Genomic DNA, 23023 nt, shown 5'->3' on the forward strand with positions numbered 1-23023 from the left:
ACACACAGAGCCAGCCGCACACACACACACACACATAGCCAGCTGCACACACACACACAGAGCCAGCCGCACACACACACACACAGAGCCAGCCAAGGCTGCAAAGAAGATAAAAAGTAACTGGGTAATATAAAGGAGGTACAGGAATATGAGTAGTAGAGATTGAAAAGGTGTGTGGCACGTGAAGAGGTCTGGCAACAGGTTATGAGGTAAAAAGGCTGAGTGGGTGTTAAGGAATGGGTGGGATCTGCAGAGTGGGAATGAAAGTTGTCAGGGGTGGAAGAAAGGAGCCCAGGCTGGGGTTCAGGATGAAGGGAAGAATAGCAAGCGACACAGAAGGAAGGGAGCAGCATTAGCACTCCATGTGACCTCACACTGGACAACCGGACAGAAACCGCAAGATTTCCAGCCCACAGATTTACATATTCTGAGCACTAATGCACCCATCACTGGAGAGACTAAATTGCATGCATCCTAGCATCAGAGCACATACAGCGATGGGGAGGGGCAAATGGAGCAAAGAAGCGGGAGATCTTACCTGTAGCAATGGAGGAGGGGGTTTATGGGAGTGAGTGCTGGCTGTAATCCTTGGGCCTGCTCAGTGCATGGTTCCTGGCTCAGACTGGTGGCGAGTGAATGTGTACTACAGAGGCGCCGGGATACCGGATACAGTAACTAAAAGTTCGCCTCCAGAGTTATTTTACCATTATTATTACTCCCTGAGATTTAGCTGGCACACAAAGCAAAATCTAATTTGTTAAATGTTGTAATGTAAATGTAGGTAAATGTAGGTATACTTATATAGCGCAACCTGTCACCACAAAGGGCATCCTGGCGCTTGCCTAGGGAACCCGTCCTGGTATTCCCCTGTGAGAAGCCCCAACAGGGTGTCCACAGGGTGAAAGTCAGGCATCCCGCCGCGAGGGGCCGTTGTGGAGATTAAGCAAGCTATTGCCCAGAGTCGCAGAGTGTGAACCCGTGAGTCGAGGAGGCACCGGGACGAGAATTATCGAGTCCGTGGAATTTTTAGCCCAAGACCCGCCGGGGCGGGGAATTGAACCCTGGTCCAGGACCGATCTCAGATTCCGGGTCTGCCGCCTCTAACCCCTGAGCCACACTTCTCCACATGTTCATGTACTCATGATAGACCTGAAACATAAGTGAGGTCTTAAGATCTGATGTCACTTCCTTTGAAGTCACATTCAATGCCACATGCTGAATGTCACGCTTCTGCCTAACTTGGAGAGTCCCCCCTTGTAAGCACTATATTATTGAATTTCTCATACTGCAGGTATGACATGCTTTCCTGCAACATTCAGCGAACCGTGCATACTTTCACTTTCCAAGCAGTACAGGAAAATGGCGTTGGCTTCTTTAAAATGAAATATGTCTCGCATTTAAAAGAGTTTGAGCTATTGACATTGTAAATGACAATGCCTTTCATTTATGCGTTAATTTTCAAAAAAGATGACATTATCATTTACAATGCCAATAACTTACACCCTCGAAAATGCGAGACCTACTGCATTGCAAATGCTTGCTTAGGACTTGAGCTCTGGAAAAAAGTGATGGGTATGGGTGACCATGTATCATAAGAACTTTTGAAACTGCAAGAACCTCATCTGCCCTAATTAACAGGAAACCACCACCGCCTCATTTATACAGGTGAATACTTCGAATGGAAGAAAAGGTCGGACAGCCATTTACTCCTACAAAACCAAAAGGCAGAACTGTATTAGGCAGGGGTGAATGGTAACTTGGACAGTGGCTTATGGCCTGCAGAAAAAGGAGACTGGAGCTTCATTAGCCGCAATACAGGACATTTGAGGAAATGCGAACACACCGCACTGATTATTGTGGATGTGGTTGACGTTGTCGCTTAAGTAGGAGCGTAGGTGAGATGTCTCGTAGCTAACTGATAAAGAGAACCCTGCTAAAGAAAGTCTCAGTTGCGGAGGAGGTTCAGCGTCACTCACGTATTACGCTTACCTAGGCGCCCTGGGTGGAAGCAGGCCGCTCTCCAGGGACAGGCCTTAACGGAATCCACTTCCTGGCCCCGGTGGCTTCAAGACACGGCTCAAAACGATACTTTTACTTTCGCTTCTCCTCCGTGAATCGCTCAGGTCTGTCGCCGAATAACCTCTTTGAACTCTTTACCAATGTATCTCTCTACCGCGAGATACAAGAGAGTCTGCCATCTCCTGGAGCATCCGCACCGTTGCCGCGCACTCAAGATGCGTCATGGTATCATTACGTTACACGCGTCACTTTAGGCGACGACCCAAGGATTTTTTTTTTATTGTGCGGAGTCATGTTTACAATGCAATGGTTTCGCCTTTGAAAAAGTTAGAGCTATTGGCATTGTAAATGTCAGGCGAAACCTAAAAAGGACCACATGGAATTCACATGTTATTCACCACATAGAATGCGTGTGCTGCTTGGGGAAGGTGCTAGCCTTCCACTAAGAGAATAATGCTCAGGGCGCCTCTCCGGCTCCAACAACAGGGCAATCCTCGAGACAGGACTATCACATAGTACTCACGCGCGATCCATGGTTGCTTATAAAAACACAAATCATCATTAGACAACAGTATAGTTGGGAATTCAGGCAGGTCTGCACATCTTTCAGCATGCAGAGTTTTTTGTTTCCGACCCTACACATCTGTCTTTGTGAAACCACCCACCCCTCCCCAGGTGGTGCACGAGTGTCATCTGCCTAATGACGCGTGAAGCACTGAAAACTGAACTCTGCACAGCCCAGAATGAGTCAACTAGTGAAGCCATTTATGCCTGGCACTATGGCGAGCACTTACTTTGTGTCACAAATCACAATAGGTGTCAAAGGTGAAGGAGGCGCTCTGTGATGGGCTCAGGGAGGTCTGAGTGAATACGTGCCCTCTCTCAGTGCAATGTGCGCAGGACGCCTAATCATTATGATGGCTCCACGTGCCCCATCGTTAAGTGTAAACAGGGCCCCTCGGTGCCAAGAATCACACAAAGCGACTGAAACTCGAGGGCCCCCTGGGGACAGGCTCCCAGGATCCGAGATCACACCAGCAGCAGAGGGTGCGCTGGGATCCCTTATATATGGATGGGGCTGTACTCACAGCACAGAGCTGAGGGGCGGCTCTGCGTGAACCTTGTACTTGCAAGATGTAAACACTGCGCTGATGACCCGTGTTTGAGGGGGTGGGAGACTGGGGGGGGTCTCTGGGATCAGCCTGACTGCCACTCTAGGGTCCGTTACCAGAAAGAAAAGTCCTTGCTCCTGAATTGCAGAGTGTTATTCACGGACTCTGGGCCGCTCTCAGCGGTCTGTCTGACCCGGCTCCCTCGATGCTCGTCAGGAGGGGAGCAGCAACCCCCGGTGCATCACTACAAGACGGCGGCAGACGGGACCACTCACCCCAGGCGGGAGCCAATATATGTCCGCCGGGCCACGAGAGTCACCGAGGAGCTTGGGGTGAGTAACAGAGACCAGGCCACCCATACCCGAAGCCACCACATCAGGGGCGGAGCTTCCATCAGTGCAGCGGGTGCAGTGGCACCGGGGCCCAGAGGCATGAGTGGCCCACAGATCCCTGATATTTTTTGCATGTAACAGTTCACACAGTGGCCTCGGGGGGTAGGGGGGGGTCTTTCCTTCCTTGCATCGGGCAGGGTCCGTGACATACTGCGTCCACCAGTATTGCAAGCCCCGCCCCCTGTGCAGGTAAGTGCTAATCAAGCGGACATTGAAAATCTGGGAATCCCTTCACCTGGTTTCTTTGTTGGCGGGGGGGGGAGGGGGGGGGTTGCCCTAGGACTCTGTGTCTGAAAAAGTGTCAGAAACCTGCTGAGTGGCAGGGGCCGCCTGCAGACTGTGCCTCCCGGGATACTGTGCTCGGTGCTAGTATTCAGTCCAATAATGTCAAGCATTATCGGCCCTTTCACTGATCGATCACCACCCTTAAACTCATCTGATAAGGCAGTTAAGTTACAGAAATTAATAGCTTTTCAGAGAGGGGTTGGGTGAGACATTACAAAAGATTAATTGTGGTTACCGGTTACGTCAAAATGTAGTTCAGCGTGCGTTTTGGGGGGGGGGGGGGGGGGGGGGGGGGGTGCGAACAAAGACACGGACAGCGGGAGGTGGGACGGACAGCGGGATACAACCATGCGGGACCAGGACGATCGAACAAATGATGAAAAACAGCCATGTAAAAAAAAAAAAAGTACACGCTCACAGTGAAAAACCTAAAAATCGCCGGAACGCCCACGAATCTGCTATGACGGACTGATCTCTGTTCCAATGGCTAGCCAATGGAACAGAGAGACAGTGACCAAGCCACATACTGTTCTCTTAAGATTTCGCCTGCGCGAAAAGCTGAGCAGTGCGCAGCTTTCGACAGGCGAAACCTAAAAATGTATGCTATTTCCGTGCACACAGATCTGAGAAAGGGTAATTGTTTGCAGCAAATGTGATGACATGTTGTCACTAGTGAGGTCACATGTGATGTCTCCAGGGAATAAATAATCTGTGAGGTCATGAGTACTGCACTGGTGGCATATGATTGCATAGCTAACGTTAACTGTGTGAATTTAAGTGATTAGGTTTTGCGTTTTATACAACATCCATTTAAAAGAAAATTTACATTTCTATAGTTCTTTAGAGCACATACATTTGTGAGCTTATATTTTTTTGTGATGGTCCACAAAGTTTTTTTCAAACAAAAACAAGGTCGAATATTTATAAGGAATTGGTCAGAACAGATGAGACAATTGTAATGGTAAGGATCCAAAACTAAGGATGCATGAAAATGCAAAAGATATTTTATATTTTCAAAAAACATATTGAGCACTGTATTGAGCAAATCAAAATAACCTTAAGTGAATAATTTATTATACATTTAGGGCCTCTCCCACTTAGATTTTAAAACAGAAGGAATGTTGCCAATTCTAAGTTCTTCTACCCCATTTCATTTCACACATAGATAAAAAACATTGCTGAAGAAGGACAAATTATCCCACCTTTGGAGGCAGCGAGATCCTATGCGTCGGAAATTGTAGCTGCCACTGTAGCCCATATAGCTCTGGCTAGGACTGACTGAATTTTGTACTACATGCTGTAGGAGACACAAGTAGAGATTTTGTTTATTAAAGTAATCACAAATGTCTTAGAAATGAAAAGAGAAATACTATAAAATGACATTTCAGTAGCAAACCCTCTCATATTCTCAATGATCCCACCTAAATTTCTCTCAACAACTCCTCCACAAAATCCTTTGGATAATTCCCAATTAAATCTTCCCAATAACGCCTTTGAAAATTCACCCGATAACTCTCCATAAAACCTTTCTAAATAAGAGCCCCAAAAATCTGCCAAATAACTAACATAACAACATTTGTACTGCAGGTCATAAAAACTCTAAATAACTGCAAATGGGAGAAAGTTACTAGTAACCCCTATTCTGCATCGTAGGTACGTTCTTTGAAGTCAAACATTAGAATTTGCAACATACAGACACACATACACACACGTTTGTATCCATACTCACACACACATTATATACAATAAAAAAATTAATATAGACCTTAGCCAATACATGGTGATTTGAACAAAGTACAAAAAGTGTCATGAGTGACGCAGTAATTATTGTAGCCCATCACCCTGCCAATTGATCAATTTTCAAATGGTATTTGACTCCGTTTATTTACAACACTAAAACAAGGAGAAAAACATCCTTTCAGAATTCTTTTGGATGCATGAAAAGTCCAGGGAAATGTAGCCAGATAGGCAGCAGGTCTAAAGATTTGAGGAATTTAAGGATCCATCAAACTATCATATCATGCCTTGTAGTGGCAGTTGTAGGAGAACAACAGTTTTGTTTGACATAACTCAAACTGGTATTTACCTGAAAGAGGAAACAGGGTCTGTATTTTTCTGTAGAAACCATAACAAGAACCTTTTCCATTTAACGATGCACAGCGCCCTTGTGTTTGTTCTTTAAAAATGTCTATGATGTCTTTTGACAACTTCAAATATTCATATTGGATGACTTAAAGACTTGTACATCTAATTCAAGGATCTTAGACTTGGTTGAAATACTTGGCCCGGTATTTGAACAGGAGATTGGGGTTTCATGGTAGCTTACTTTGAACCGCTTCGGAGAGTTGCAGTAGATCTTTCTACCACCATTGTCTTGGCCAGTTCAGGGCAATAAGGATCATCCTGATGACTGATTGAATGTGTTTGAGAATCATAGATGGGATCAGTGCAATTGAGGGAACTCCTATAGTATATATTTTGATAGGCTCATCAAAAGGGCTTTTCCTAGAGAATGTGGCTCCAGGCATCTGGAGGCGTAAGCTTTGTATTTTGTATTCTCCCGTGGCTAGTAGATCTCTTTGAGGAACCCCCCTATCCTTCCAATATTCCTTCTAACACCACATCATTCAGGACTCACATTTCCTTATGGGAATTTCCTCAGTAATGTTATGTGTTTTTGCGCGACGATATGAAAGTAGGTAACCTGAAGGTCAATTGAACCCATCTAGTCTTTTAACTTTAGTTACGGAATGATTTGATGGACAGCCAGCATTTGAAACTTCTCTTTTTTATGAACTCGTTCGCCTCGCTGAAATCCTGAATATGTCTGTACACTGTTTCAATACATTTCTTAAGGAATGAGGAAATACTATAAGTAGACGCATATGTGTATTTTCCTTTTTAGGACACATAGTTTCTATGGCCTTCTTTTGTAATAGAATATGTGCTTCCTTTTATCTTGAGAAGATATAATTTAAAAGACAGTGATTTCGTCATTTCAAGAGATGGTGCTTTGAAATGAAGAGCATTTACAAGTTGCTCAATATTCAGCACCCAATTATCTTTGGTTATGCTTCACCATTCTTCGAGATGATATGTAATATTTCTAATGACTGGAATGGTGTGCAGAGGTGAGAAGTGGGGAATTCATTGTCTCTTACGCCGGAATTCCCTGCCTGAACTGAGTTGAAGCTGTAAATCACAACCCTTTGATGACTTTGTTTAGTGGTTTCGTTCCATTATTGGGGCTGTTGGTATTGCTATGGCCTTGAGAATGTCAGAAGGAGTTTCATGATATGGGTGATCTCTCGTATGTCTGCAATGGGATCTAGAAAACGTTTCCTCTTCCTCCAGAACAACCAGTCTTTAAAGTCTATGACTTTGCCTTTATTCTCTGTATTTCTTTCTCAGTGTGTGGATCGAAGAGGAACGACCCTGTGAATGGAAAATTTAGGAGTTATTATTTATTGTGCATCATTCTTTAATGAGACAAGAAATAGTCAGGAAGACCTAAGGAGGTTGACAGCGCAGCAATGTTCTGTTGAGGTGAAATGTGCTAGAGGCGCAACTAATCACCTAGTTTGACACCAGAAGACCCTCATAAAGGGTTTATGGGAAGCCCTTAATTTTGTCCTGTGGAAGTTCTTCTGCATACATTTTCATTGACACTCACAAGGCTCTGTCATAGCATCCTAGCAGGTAGATTGTAAACCAATGAGAGCTGCACAGTAAATTTTTCTGCCTAACATGTGTTGTCTGTTGCTCTCCCTATCCACAGTTGTTTCTGAGGCAGATGCATAATGCTTGCTCACAGACTAAAATGCAAAGGAGTCTGGTTTGGCGTTGGATCTCATAAATAGCAATCCTGTCTAAGAGGTTTGAATTTTTTAACCGTCTTGGGGTTATTTAGCATTTTTTCGACTAAGGGACCTTTCATTTGCAACCTAAGACGGAGTAAAAGCATTGACTGAGCCTTGGGGGGAAATTGCCATATTCTACTTTTCCACTCCCCTACAGGCCTTTTCAGTCTTGGCAAAGTTTTTGGCAGATTCATGACTTTCAGTGACTTTGGTAGAGATAAAGGCTTCAGCGCAATTTGGACATGATCTTCTGGAGGAATTCAATGGAATCTGGTTCTCTTCAGGAGATTCAGAGGAATAGTACATTGCCCCTGAAGCTCTTCTTTTAGAAAACAGTAAACAATAAATCCCTCAAAGCCAATGAGTGCCTTCTTGAGAAAAGTGCCTCAATGTTGAATGTCTTGAAGAAGCATGTCTTGACGCTGATACTGTTCTTGATGGAGCCCTTGAAGGCGATATTGTGCTAGTCTGCAGGGTTGACCATGAGATTGTCTTCGATGGCAAGCATTATGATAATATGTCAGATTCTGACATTTATATGCTTGACATCGAACAAGCTCGATGCCAGTGTTTGGAGTGGTGGTGGTTCTTGTACCTTCTTTGTTCCCTGAATCTTGGAGATTATCTAAGGACAGCAAATTCAGATTATAGTAGAAGGAGCCCCTTCAGAGCACTGTATTGCGCTCCTATGCCAACCTGTTCTACTGCCTCTTGATTTCGTCTTCAAACTGCCCACGAAGGTGGAGTACAGGAGACAGATCACACACAGTGAACACATGAGTCATTTGGTGCCTTCTTTCCCCCAAAGTCTAGGCACTTGAAAAAAAAGGAAGTCATTTTTTGGTCAAAAAAGAAGTACAGAAACAATATTCCTCGCAGGAAACACTTAATGCCAGTGACGTCCAGTGAAACCCGACAGTTTAAAAAACAAACACAACTTCCTGAAGAAAAACAGGGCTTAGATACCCGAAAAATGTTCTGTCATCCTCCCATAACGAACCAGAAAAAAGAAATGTTGCTCTCTAGACACTGTCAGGCCAAGGAGTGATGGGATAGGAAAGGTTGCTTAACTGTTAAGGGGGAATACCAGTTATTCCCCAAGTCTTCAGATCTGAGACATATCTAGCTACATTTCCCAGCCTTTCTACATGTTGTTCAGCTATGTTCATATAGTAGATCAAATGTGGGTTTTTCTTGTTTCGAGTAGTGTTTTCTCTCTCTGCTTTTAGAGTTGTAAATAAATGGAATTGGAAAGCGTATGAAATGTGTCAAATTGTCCAGTTGGTAGGCCACAATGATTTATGTTACACTGATACCACAATTTGTGCATTTTAATGCCCCATTTATTTATTAATGGTTGTATTTACTAATAAAGATATATATATATATATATATATATATATATATATATACATACACATACATACATATATATATGTATATATCACTGAATGAAATACAGCTAAAATTATAGTTCAGCTGACAAAGTAAAAATAACAATTCGCCATTTAACTGTGCAAAGCACAATGGCTCCAGCCATGTTCTGCTCTTTTTAGACACTATCCCCTATGGGGTATACTGAGCATGGCGGGGCTTCAGTTATGGTGTACATTGTGCGCTGCACACCATAACTGGTGAATTGCAGAGCTTTTTTGTTCGCTGAACCATAACAAATCTCTGCCTGCGTCTTTTTTACAGCTCATTTCATGTATTTTCTTTTAAATGTTTACCACATTCCCCTGCCATGCACCCCCACTGTATTGTGCGCTTGACATAACTAACAGAAAACTTAAACTTAAGTCTGCCAAATTGTATGCTGTTTCATTACAACAGTGCCATCAATTGTATTAGCAAATAAACTTTCCTTTCACCCATTTGAAATCTGCCACCCGATGAACCACAAAACAGTGCCAGATGTATTAAATCAACAATGTTTTGACCCTTATTTTCAGCCCCCCCCCTTGTATCTGCAAGAAAACCTGATGTACCTGCACAGAATGCATTTCATTTAACAGCACCAAAGCAGCTATAAGCACATTATAATTTGTTTGCCTCCTATTTTGAATTTGACTCCTCCAATGCTTTGGCACAAAACGTGACATTCTAATAGAAAAACAATCCTTTCAAGCTTCTGTCCAATTTTGGGCAGATTTGTCACAAAGTGCAATGAAGACTTTTACATCCTGCCCCAGCCTTAGCTGCCTTCCAGACCCCGTGATGGATCTGTGCGACCCTAAAAATACCAAGAGAAGGCTGGCTAAGTCTCCGACAAATTTCATACACATCCATCAAACAGTGGCAAAAGTATTAGTGAAACAAAGATACTTTTTGACCACCCCTTTAACTTTGCGTGCCTTTCCCCCAACTGGACCTTCACAAAGCATAACATACCTGCTGTGGTTGTAACTTACTAGCTGCCTGCACAGAATAACCTAAATCTTTTTCCTCAAGCTTTTTAAGGGAGACTTGACCTACTTAGCATCAGCTCTAAAGTCAGACTAATGAGAGTAGTGTCTAGTGGAAGTATGGACGGGCTTCCATATTTTAAATATATTTATTAGCACTGCAGTAGCGGGAGAGTTGTCTCTTGTGGAAGGAAACTTAGGTCTAGATGTTGGCTTTCCAATAAAATAAGATACAAGATACACTCCACCTTGAAATGGACTGTTTGTAGTAGATAATCCTGTATGAGCATGCACTTAATTCACAAACAGTTGTTTAGATTATGAATATCCTTTATTTTGTATAGATAAAACAAATGCATTCTTAAGATTTAACGTATACAAAGACCTTTGCGTTGGAGTGAAGGGATTCTAAAGAATGGTGGAAATGATAAGGATTGGCGGATGTGGAAGTCCTTAATCACTTTAGGAAAATAACTCAGATGTGTTCTCGTGATCACACTACTCTTCTGACATACTGAGTAGGGATCATGGGAGCACATGGCTTGTAATTCGCTAAGTCCACTTGCAGACGTCATCACAACTAGAAAAGCAGATTTCCATGAAATAAGCTACAGGGAAGCTTTAATAATTAGTTGAATGGAGAACTCCTTAGTTTACAGAGGACAACATTCAATTCGCAGGGGTGGGGGGGGGGGGATCTCCTGATCTGGGGAAGGACTTTCCTAATTGCAGGATTCTCAAAAAAGAGGTTTGTGAGGGACACTTTCTATAAAAATGTAGGGTGGAAAATCGCAACATTGAATTTGCTAGGTAGGGCAGATTAGGTGGTATGACTTCTTGGAATTTGGTTGGGTTGATGTTTTTCTGAATGTGCCCTATGTAGAACCTCTTCCATTTGAAAATATAATACACTCATAGCTTCCCTTCAAATGTGCACGCAATCTTGTCAAAGACTTAAATGAACCTTCTGGATGGGCTCAAGAGAGGAATGGCCAAGCTCAATGATGGTAGGCTCAATTGTGGAATCATACCTGTGAACTTGTGAAGAGCATTCGGAATGCAGACTCCTGTGTGGAAGTTATGAGAGGTGAATATTAACCACCACTGTCTAAGCAATTCCAAAGCAGTAAGGATTTTGGCCTTGGAATAAGTCAGTTTGACAATCCAAGAAATTGAAGGAAATGCATAATTAAATTTGCCGGACCAGTCTCAAGCTGGAATTCTTCTCAACCATTGTTAGTAGGACCTCTAAGAAAAGTTGTTTTTTGGGGCTTTTATGAAGAGGACTAGCTGAGGTAAACCCCATTCAATGAAAACATCTTTTAAAAACCCATTTGTAACTGTCCTGAAAAGTTCTAATGAGAGCATCCACCTTTGCATTTTGCTATTCTGGGAAATAGTCTACTGTGTTTGGGACATTTTTGACTAACCACCACATCCAAATTGGCAGGATTCCTGAAGAAGAACCATTTGTTCAAGTAGTGGATTGTTTTCGGGAGTAGGTTTTTCTGTTGATCCAGGAAAAACAACTTGAGAATGAGATGTCCTGCTCTGTGTTGTGAATGTGGTAGGACATATCTTTCTGAAACCATGTGCCTTGAATTTGCAGATGATTCACAAGGGAGGATCATTTGGTAGAAAGTGGCATCCTCGAAATGACTGTCTGGATAACAACATCCTGAGAACAACTAACTAGCCCCTGGAGAATGAACCCACTTGCCCGAGGCTTTATCATTGGTCTTTGAGACACAGTTGGAGAGGTCTCATGTGGATGTAGGTGTTGTAAACCAGAGAACTGCAGGCTGATACCGAACCTAAAAGAGGAAAACAAGTTACTTACCTGTAACTTTGGTTCCCCAGTATTGATAACTTTCATAGATTCCCATGCTTTGTATCATTCCCCATCGTCGGAATGGGAGCCTCGGTAAATAAAAAATACCTTAGTAGTAGCACAAAGTGAAGAAATAGGCCTAGGCCTCATCTCATTTTGTAGCTTATCCACCTCTTTTTGTAAAAGAGACCAAATTCTTGCAGTAGCCAATCAGAGCAGCCACACCCCATAGATCCTTCCTGAGAGAGCCTCAGATTTTCATAGCCGTTGTGAACAGCAACATTATTGGATAATAAGGCTGAGCTTTCCTAGGGGAGGAGGGTGGGCGCATGGGAATCTATGAAAGTTACCAATACTGGGGAACCAAAGTTACAGGTAAGTAACTTGTTTTCTTGCCCCAGTATTGGAACTTTCATAGATTCCCATGCTTTGTATCAGAATAGCTAGCAGTAAAGAGAAAAGCATATTTTGTAATATGTGTACCTGTAAATGTCATACGCAATCCTGATAAGAAAACAGATACACATTTGCATCACAGAGCAGAACAATCACAAGTAATACAAAATATGCGTACTTGTTCGCCTTGCTGGGACGTCTGAACCTGGGCCCTCGATTTTAGACATATGTGCGGCTCCTGTATACGGACCTCACGGCGGCAGTGCGAGTGGGGGGAGAGATTTCCCGCTCCTTCCGGATCGAGCGTGGGACGAGGCAGGGCTGCCCCCGCTCTCCATATCTGTTCGCTCTAGCTATGGAACCCCTCACAGCTTGGGTGCGAATACACGCTCAGCTCAGGGGATTCCAATGGGCGGTTAGCGCAATGGATAGAATAGCGCTATACGCAGATTATGTGTTATTTTTCCTCACTGACCTGGAGCGATCGGGGACCCGTCTCCTGAGAATCCTACAAATTTTTGGCGAAACCTCAGGATTGTATACGAATCCCCGGATATCTACACTCTGGATCTTGGGCGGCCCGCAGCCAGTGGGGGACTGGGCGAGGGAGCTCCAGATAGCCACGGACGGCGTGAAATATCTGGGAGTGTTCCTATTCGAGGCAGCAACCGCTGCTATGGAGCGCAATATTACCCCGGTCTGGGAGCACACTCGAGAAGAACTTAAGGTGTGGTCCAAGATGCCGCTTTTCATACATGGTAGATCGGCCATCTTTATGATGGTGGCACTTCCACGTCTGATCTATCAACTGCAGAATCACCCAGTCCTGATTGCGCAGGGCTGGTTCCGGCATCTTAATTCGGCACTCGCCCGATTCCTGTGGGAGGGGGGCGCGGCAAGGGTGGCCCTGCGGACCTGCTTCCGGTCAACCTATACCGGGGGCCTGGCCACCTCAGATGTCCTATCATATTACCAGGCATCCCACCTAATGGTTTTAAATGACTGGTGGTATGCTGACAGAAGCGACCCCGCTTACGCATTGGAGAGGGCATTGATGAGCACAGTGTCCGTCCACACACTGCTGTACTCGGCGCCCCTCAGGAAATCTCTACCATCAATTACACAGGTGGTTTTTCAAGTTTGGAGGCAGGCTCTACGAAGGATGGGTTGGTGGAACGTGCTTACCCAAGAAACCCCACTGTGGCATAATGGCCGATTACCTCAGATGGACACACTGATGGGCTTCCGGGGATGGGACACGATCGGCATCTCTACCTTAGGAGACGTCATGTCGGGGGGGCGTGCTTATGTCCTTCAATGATCTGAGAGTTGAATTTGAGATGCCGAGAACCCAATTCTATAAATATCTTCAATTCCGTCATGCCCTGACGCCATATATAGCGGGGTTGGAGGACCTCCCAGAGTTTAGCCCGCTAGAGGCCAAAGTTTTCATGGGGGAGCTACCCGACAAGAAACTGTCCCGAATCTACCAAACCATTGTACGGCACTGCTCCACCGATCTGCAACACCTTAAAACAGCATGGGAAAAGGATGTTGGGGAATTGGATGAGGAGGATTGGGTGGAGACACTGGAGAGCCCTAGGGGAGCGGCAATTTCCACGCGCTTGCAACTCATTCAATTTAGGTACCTACACCGTACATATTACACTAGGCAGCGCTTGTGGAAGGCGGATCTGATTGCGTCCCCGGATTGCCTTAGGTGTGGATCGGAGGTTGGAACGTTACTGCATACAGTGTGGGAATGCAGGGCGTTGCAGAGATTCTGGACAGGGGTGCTCTGGTGTCTGGATGAAGTCCTAAAGTAGAAGGATAGAGGGAGAAGGAGGATAAACTAAACTAGGTGGGCCTCCAAGTCAACTTAGCAAAAAACAGTAGGAACCCAATGTACTGGATTCAGAGACCTAGTTTGTATGATGGTCACTGATCAAATTTTATCAGTACAGACCAAACAAGAAAGAAAAAATTTCTTTCTAGTGTCCCCTCACTCACCGGGGTTTCCCCACGGTGACATGCTTCATCATTGGGGCCATCCAAGTTCTCTACGAAAAGGGGCGTGCTGTGACTAGCGAACTACGCAGGAGCACTTTTATTGCGAAAGACTATGTGTGGTGTGAAGTGAGATAGTGGCAGAGTGGATGTGAGTGATTTTAAAAATACCGTGCTAGTGGGCCTCAACAGATTTATTTAGCTCCTAGATTGGTATATTAACCCCTCCCCTGCTGATGACGGAACCGCTCCGTCATCAGCTGCGGTGGCGCTGTGCTGATGACGGAACCACTCCGTCACGAGCACAGCTCAACTGCGGCTGGTGACGGAGCGGTTCTGTCACCAGCATGTGGCCGCCGCGCGCCCGCCCCGCCCTGTTAGCGCTGCGGCGGAATAGCCACTGCAGCAAAAGGGTTAAAAAGGGGGCGACACCGTTATTCAACCTTTAGTCAGGGCCAAATCAGTGTGCGGTCAACATGTTTCAAGCTCCCCAGGCTTTTGGTCAGGACCATACAGGGACCAGCCCTGTATTTGCCACTCCTATGAGTTCCTAAATAGGGTGTGTAAAATTATTGAATACCATTCAACGCTGTTAACTATAAAACATGCGTGTTATACATACGATTGTACTGTTTCGTTATTTCTGTAAAAAGAATGACACATGATTAGTGGCAAGGTAACCACTCCTTGGAAGGAAGGGTATCGCACATTTAATTTACGCCTCATAATCGGGTATTTGGTGTCCCGTCTGCACCTTATTGGTGCGTGCAGGCTTTCCAGTCCAGTTTAGCCCTGACTAAAGGTTAAATAACAGTGTCACCCCCTTTTTAATATACCAATCTAGGAGCTAAATAAATCTGTTGAGGCCCACTAGCACGGTATTTTTAAAATCACTCACATCCACTCTGCCACTATCTCACTTCACACCACACATAGTCTTTCACAATAAAAGTGCTCCTGTGTGGTTCGCTAGTCGCAGCACGCCCCTTTTCGTAGAGAACTGGGATGGCCCCTGTAGGAGAGTGGGGTCTGCAATCCTATGGTCACCCCCCGATTTTTGCTTTTTGCTTCACTGGTTTACGACTTTCCCTGGCTGTGGGCCTGCTAATCAGACCCACAGCCTAGCTGTTCTATCTCTAAATTGACAAGCATGTACCTTAGGTGCATTTACCAATTGGTACTGGGCCACCTTATCAGTCCTTGTACAGTATACCGTAGGTATCCAGGGCATAGGTGTACCCAGGGCCTACCAGGGGCTGCAGCATGTATTATACCACCCCTGGCTGGCCATCCAAATCTGACACAACTGGCTGCACGACAGCTGGGGCAAGGTGGTGTAATCACCCTTTGCTTTAGATATAGTATCTCTATATCTAACCCTAAAATGGACACATGTATTCCTATCAGTCACTCCTATGGCAGGCCTTATCAGGCCTTAAAGGCAGAGTGCTTGGAATTATGTGAGATGATGCTCTAGCATGAGCTCAGCCCGTTTGCAGCTTGCGGAACCAAGTCCTAATAGCTGTTCCATGATAACGCTATACCATATACTCTTAAGTGCATTATGAACCTCGCGGTTAAATGCTAACTTTGGTATAGCATTATCAAAACATGTCGAATAAGGTGTCATACGAATTGGAATACTACCCCCTCGCCAATTCTGGCGACGGGGGTAGCATTCCACCCTTCTAGAGGGACACGACATGTATGTAACTGTGAACCCCGGTTAAAGTTAACTCGAGCCTCCGCATTACAAAATGGATGCTGCCACCACAGACACAAGTCTGACCTCCTGCTGCTGGGAGTCCTTCCAGCGAGGGAGGCTCGGACAAAGGGTTTCCTGCCTTGGGAGGTGCTAGCACCATCCCAGACAGGATTTTGTGTATTAGGTAGGACAGGGCTGAAAGGAATGAGACATGCCTGGAGCACACAAGGTGTCCTGTGCATACACCGGTCAGAACCAGTTCCTGGGGCACTCCAGCCCCAGAGCTGGCGCAAGACCGGACAAAGTAAAGGGGGTGTAACCACCCCCCTTCCTGGTCCCACCCAGAGGAGGGACCTAGTCGTAGTGCAGCCCCCTTTAGCTATATAAAGGTAGGAGCTGGTCCCATTCCAAATTAGATTATCCTGATCAACTTCACAAAAAGAAACTCTGGACCTCGACGTTCTGCTCCACAGAAGACAGAAGGAATCTCCCTTGTGGGCAAGGAGTGTCCACCCTGCATCTGCAGGCACCATCAGCGTACCGCGACTTCCCTTTGTCGTCTTCCTGCAAAGGATCCAAACTTCAGAGCCCGACGAGACCCGGATTCCCAGACCTCTCCTACCTCAACCCACATCTGCAGCAGAGCTGAGACCCGTGGGTGCGACGAGACACGTGGGACCGGCCATCTCGAAAGAAGCAGCACTTCGCTCCAGCACGACTTCAGAGGTATCCTCGTCCAAATGCTTTGGGGACTGAGAACCCCGAGCAGCTTCTGCATCGAAGATCAGCCCTCCAGCATCCACGAGATCTGCGTGGGGCCCTTCTGCCTGGTTGCTGCTCGACGCGTTGTCTGGTCACTTGCCGGCTGGCTAGCGACCTCCTAGACGACGAACACCGACAACTTTGCTGCTGGTCTGGTTGCTCCAGACTGGCCCTTGCTCCCCTCCTGGTCCACTCCAGACGCCGTTTCCACTCACCGCGTGGGTTGCCTTTGCCAAGGCCTGTTGAACCCGAATCCGGAGACGACACCGCCGACAGCGAGAGCCTGCGTGGGACAGCTCGTGCCTCCATCCTGGTCGTCGAAGACACCGCCTGGTCCACGTGGCTGCTGAGACAAGCGTCCACCTTCACCTGATCGCGACGACGACATCTGGTGCCACTCCTGGTTCCACTCCAGTCACTGGCTAGTGACTTTGAACATTGTCCCCTCTGCTTTCAGGTTCCTCTCTTCACCAATCCACCCTTGGATTGCACAGGACATCTTACTCCTGGTCGCCTGCAGCATCTTTCTTCAAGGCTCCATAGACTTCGACGCGGAAACCCGACACGACTTCGCACCTATGCACCCGCAGCCTGTGAGTGAGGTAACATGAGCATTTCGGTGCTCTAGGGTAGCTTGACTATCCTAGTGTCCAGTTCCATTGTCGTTTCAGTCCTATCTAGTCAGGAACGTCCGTACTCACCTTTTCTTTAAACTGTACTGTCCATAGACGTTTGTACGCATCTCCGTGGGCCTCCTATTACCTACCTCAAGTTAGTATAGCGTGGTCCCAGCAATCCTACAACCTCTGGACAGCTCCATTCCTTTAATTGACTTTCACATTCCACTTACTTAGTATATGGTTTGTCGTGCCCCTAGGGCGCCATTGTAAATCGTGCAACTTAAACGTATTTTTCCTAAGAGTTTGTCATGTGCTTAGCCCTCTGACCTCATAAAGAGTTCAGAGGTGTATGTTAGTTAATAAATAACTGTTTATTTTCATAACTACCTGTGTGGTGTCCTTTCATTTGGTATTCAAAGGTTATATGTGGTAAAACAGCTGGCTTCACATGCCATAAAGAGTTTAGCCTAAAGACTGCTTTTGTCCACGCTACTAGGATAGCTGGTCTAGAAGGTTGACTTACAACCAATCACCATAAGGGTTGTTTGGACTGATACAAGGTGATCACTAGAACTAGTGAGCATCATATATCAGGCCAACTTCTCACAGCCCCAATGATGAAGCATGTCACCTTGGGGAAACCCCGGTGAGTGAGGGGACACTAGAAAGAAATTTTTTCTTTCTTTTTTTGGTCTGTACTGATAAAATTTGATCAGTGACCATCATACAAACTAGGTCTCTGAATCCAGTACATTGGGTTCCTACTGTTTTTTGGATGAAGTCCTAGCCTGGGTGCTTCAAAGAGACCCTAAACTGACACTGCTACACGTCATGGCTGGGGTGGGAGGCAATAGATACAAGCGCCATTTACTTCTACTGGGCTTAACACTAGCAAAGAGGGATATTGCACGCTCATGGAAGGCGCCCCAGGCTCCATCACTCGCGGCGTGGAAAAAGGGTATGGATTTCAGCATGGGGCTGGAGCAGCCTATCTTTGTGGCTAGGGGCTGCCCGTGAAAACATTTTAAGATCTGGAAGAGGTGGGCGGACTGTCGTGGACTGGAGCTAGACCCACCACCCGAGGACATTACAGACCAGCCTTGGATAAAGCCGGACAATCATGGCAAAACTGTGTACTTATCGGTGCATGATATGCATTGTGCACTGGAGGTGTATTATTTGAATGGAGCAGGCAGCAGCGTACGGGGGGGGGGGGTTGTGGGTGGTGGGGGGGGACCAGTTTGATGCATTATTTGTTTGTACATTCTACAAAAGAAATGGCTGCATTTGTGACTTGTTCAATGATGATGGTGATTGACTCTGGGTGACAGAGCATTGCAGAAAATATGCTTATTATGCAATCAATAAAATCTGTTTAAAAAAAAAAAGTAATACAAAATATGCAAAACAGGAAGGCGGGATAGAAAGGAAAGCTCACCGACTTATTGGAAAAGGTTCCTCAAAACCGCCTGGCCCACTGCTGCATCCTCTTTCACAGAAGAATCCAAGCAGTAGTGGCGAGTGAAGGTGTGGACACTGCTCCATGTCGCCGCTCTACATATGTCCTTGATCGGGACACCTGAGAATAGAGCCACCGAAGAAGCCATTGATCTCGTAGAATGAGCACGAACTGCTCGCTGAAGTGGTTTCCCCGCTTCTTGATGGCAAAAGTGTATTGCACTGGATATCCAGTGGGAAATGCAGGGTTTAGAAATTGGACAACCCTTTCGTGGAGCACTGAATGAAACAAAAAGCTGGGAAGATTTTCTGAACAGTCTTGAGCGCTCCAAGTAGAACTTGAGACATCTGTGAATGTCCAAAGAGTGCAAAGCCCTCTCTGCTGGCGTGGAGGGCCGCGGAAAGAAGGATTTTAAGATCACCGGCTCATTCAGATGAAATTCTGAGGGTACCTTCGGAATAAATTTAGGATTTGTTCGTAGGATGAGAACATCATTCTTGAATTGTAGAAAAGGTTCCTCAATTGTGAAAGCCTGGAGCTCACTAACTCTTCTAGCCGATGTCAGGGCCAAGAGAAGAGCCAGTTTCCATGATACAAACTTCATGTCAGCTCTATGAATAGGCTCAAATGGGGCCTTCATTAGATGTGACAAAATGTCTTTACATTCTCCTGAAAGATTTAAACCCTGGAACTCTCTGAACTCAGGAGCCATGCTGTCAATTGTAGTGACTTCAGGTCTGGATGCAGAACCTGCCCGTGAGCCATTGTTAACAGTGATGGAACAGGACGCAGGAGAACCGGTTGATCTTGGGAGAGAAGAAGAAGCTCTGTGTGCCAAAACTGCCTGGGCCATGCTGATGCAATCAGAATCATTCTGCACGGTTCCGCCTTGAGCTTGCGGATCAGCGGAATAGGAGGAAAGGCGCAAACAATTGCGCCGTACCAGGCAATCAAAAGTGCATTCCCCAAGGATCCCCGATGGTGAACCCTGCTTGCGTAGGACTGGCATTTGGCGTTCTGGGGAGTCGCAAACAGATCAATGGTTGGGGTCCCCCAACGTGAAAACAGTTCGTTCAGAATGGTCTGATCCAGTTCCCATTCGTGGCTGATAGTTTTTTGGCGACTCAAAGCGTCCGCTGTAGCATTGAGAGTGCCCGCCAGATGTTCCGCTGAAAGGGTGATATTGTGTTGGATCACCCAATTCCAAAGCCTCTGTGCTTCCTTCGAAAGGGTGCAAGATCTCGTCCCGCCCTGCTTGTTTATGTAGTGCATGGCTGTGGTGTTGTCTGTACGAACCAGCACTGAATGGTTGCAGATCCTTGGAAGGAAAGCCTGCAAGGCTAGACGAATAGCCATAAGTTCCAGCAGATTGATGTGGAACTTGACTTGGACTGAGCTCCAATGACCACTGACTTTCAGTTCTTGGAGGACCGCTCCCCATCCCTCCATGGAAGCATCTGTTGTCAATACCATGGGAGATGGTGGAAGTTGGAATGGCAAACCTACTGAAAGATTGTCTTTTAGCAACCACCAGCTGCCTGCCTTTCGCATCTCCGGAGTGATTACTATCTTGTTGTCGAAGGAGCCTGTCACCTGACGCCATTGTTTGTCCAACTGTTCCTGCAGTGGACGCTTTCGCAGCCTGCAGTGTGGTATCAATGGTATGCAGGATGAGATCGATCTGCGAACTGACAGAAACTTCCGTGTTTGTAGAAGGCGAGCTGAGAGAATCAGTTTGGTTTGGCGCTCTTCTGAAGGAAAAGCCAGGCAGCACTCCATGTCTAGGATCGGCCCCAAAAACTTCGCTGTCTTGGAGGGGCGCAAAATCGATTTTTCCCGGTTGAGCCGAAGGCCTAGCTGCTCGAACAGTTGACTGCAGCTCGTGACTGCCCTGGACGCCTCTTGGAACGAAGGAGCCTTTACCAGCCAATCGTCCTGATATGGGAAGACTTCGAAAGACTGCCTTTTGAGAAAAGCTGCCACAGGAGCCAGTACCTTTGTAAAGATCCGCGGAGCGGATCGGAGATTCAAAGGCAGTACTCTGAATTGAAAATGGCTCTTGCCTACTGTAAATCAAAGATATTGCCAGTGAGCTGGATGAATGGGTACATGAAAGTAAGCATCTTCCAAATCTAGGGATTCCATGTAGTCCTCTGGATTGAGAAGGCGGAGGATGTCCTGAAGAGTGACCATCCTGAAGGACAACTTGATGAGATAAGTGTTGAGCTCTTATCAAAGAGGGGGGAAAATGATCTATCGATCTACGGACACCAATTACCACTCAGTAGGGTGGAAGGTCCAGTATCAGCATGTGTCCATATCAAGTACAGATACCGCAATAGAGGAGTTTGCTGAACTGTTCCTATAAACAGAGAAAAGTAGGTTAGCTGGCGTGACCGAAGGTGTATGTATAACACCCTTGGGCATCCATTTTGTTGGATGTAGTTGCCTCACACACCCAGAAGGGTGTCATGCTTCATCATAGGCGTTTGCTCCTCGTCAGGGAGGCGGTGCAACCCCCGACGGGCTCACCTCAGAGAGGGGCTCTTTGGCGGAGCTCTTTTGTATCCAACTGCCTTATGGTGAAGTGCGGGTGTGTGGGCGGGATAGCAAGTTGTGTGGTAAAGTGATTAAAATGTAGCAAGGGGTACCGGAAATCACTTTATTCTGGGGGTCCCCCTACTGCAATTAAAAACGTGATGCTAGCTCGCTAGGTATCAACAGGTTAGGTCAAGTGACCCTAGAGGAGACTAGAAGTGAGACTGGTCGACATGTTTCTCGCACTGGGGAAAAAAATCACCCGCGATTCATCAGGACCTCATCAAAGTGAAAATTGAAAAACAAGTAAAATCAAATCAACAACATGCTTGTGTCATGTGTGTGGTGTAAATTACCTCTGTGGACAATCCTATGCCTAGACACAGAAGAAAAATAAACAATAAATGGTTATATCATATCTTGTAAACCATATGAAAAGTCAACGCCAGGGCATGAACATGGTGTGGCATGCTGGTGGTAATGTAAACCAATGAGCACAACCAGAACATGCCTGAGTGGTTTTAGCGTGCAGCGTGCAGTGTGGAACACACACACTCACACTATATACGTGAGGAAAATAGTGATTTTAAGAAAAGGGTGGTTTAAAAACCGAGGTTAAAAAACAGCAGTATTATGAGAGACATGATCGACACACAATGTGGCTAGTTAAGCAGTAATGGTAAAAATGACACCGGCTACATCTCAATGTGGCTAGGCAATTGGTCGTCTGTGAATTGAACACGCTCCCTACTCACCTAATGGTCAGGGACTACTTGCCACATGAGGGGTCGGCGGGTCAGTACATCGGGGTTGAGCCTAGTAGATGTAGCTAAAGGGAGGATATAAGTATTACCCCTGAGTTGGAATCCAAAAGTATTAGTATGGTCTAATGCAAGAGACTGCAACCTCCTGTGTGGCATTCTAAGGGTATATCTCACCTCAATCTGCCCGTGTCCGCGTGGAAGCACCTACCCATCTCCGCCGAGCTCGAGTAGATAAACCAGCTCGGCGGCAAGTATTATTTAAGGGAACCGGCGAATGTGTATTCGTCACCGCCTACCGTCTAAGGTCACGTGATGTAAACAATAACTGTGGCGGCCATACTGTAAAGGGCAAAAAGTAACCAGGTCCACATGGATCACTGAACGCAGGCTTGCTAAGATGTACATAACCTTTAGAGATAACAAATGGATAATCCCTGTCTGTCGGTAAGCGTTGTTGCAGAACGCCAGCGTTTATAAGAATAATGCCGAGCTCGAGTAGATAAAACAGCTCTGCGGCAAGTGTTATTTAAGGGAACCGGCGTTTGTGTATTCGTCACCGCCTACCGTCTAAGGTCACGTGATGTAAACAATAACTGTGGCGGCCATACTGTAAAGGGCAAAAAGTAACCAGGTCCACATGGATCACTGAACGCAGGCTTACTAAGATGAAAAGCTACATTAGGTGCACATAACCTTTAAAGATAACAAATGGATAATCCCTGTTTGTCGGTAAGTGTTATTGCAGAACGCCGGCGTATATACGAATAATGCCGCCTAGTGTAAAAGGTCACGTGATGTAAACACTGACTGTGGCGGCCATGATGCAGTGGGCAAGGAGTAGATGGCCAGAAGATGCCTCAGGGAGTCA

At 45.9% G+C, this 23023-nt stretch overlaps 1 protein-coding gene across 1 annotated transcript in view; it reads right to left on the reverse strand.

Moving 5' to 3' along the window:
* The window catches only part of PHF1 (PHD finger protein 1), a 1060025-nt gene that overhangs the window by 102105 nt on the left and 934897 nt on the right, over positions 1–23023 (reverse strand). The window contains exon 13 of the mRNA XM_086920608.1: positions 5011–5105. Coding sequence (XP_086776734.1) covers positions 5011–5105 — 95 coding nt within the window. The remainder of the gene's footprint in view (positions 1–5010; positions 5106–23023) is intronic.

The sequence above is a fragment of the Lissotriton vulgaris genome, chromosome 5 (assembly GCF_964263255.1).
Source record: "Lissotriton vulgaris chromosome 5, aLisVul1.2, whole genome shotgun sequence".
NCBI lineage: Eukaryota > Metazoa > Chordata > Amphibia > Caudata > Salamandridae > Lissotriton > Lissotriton vulgaris.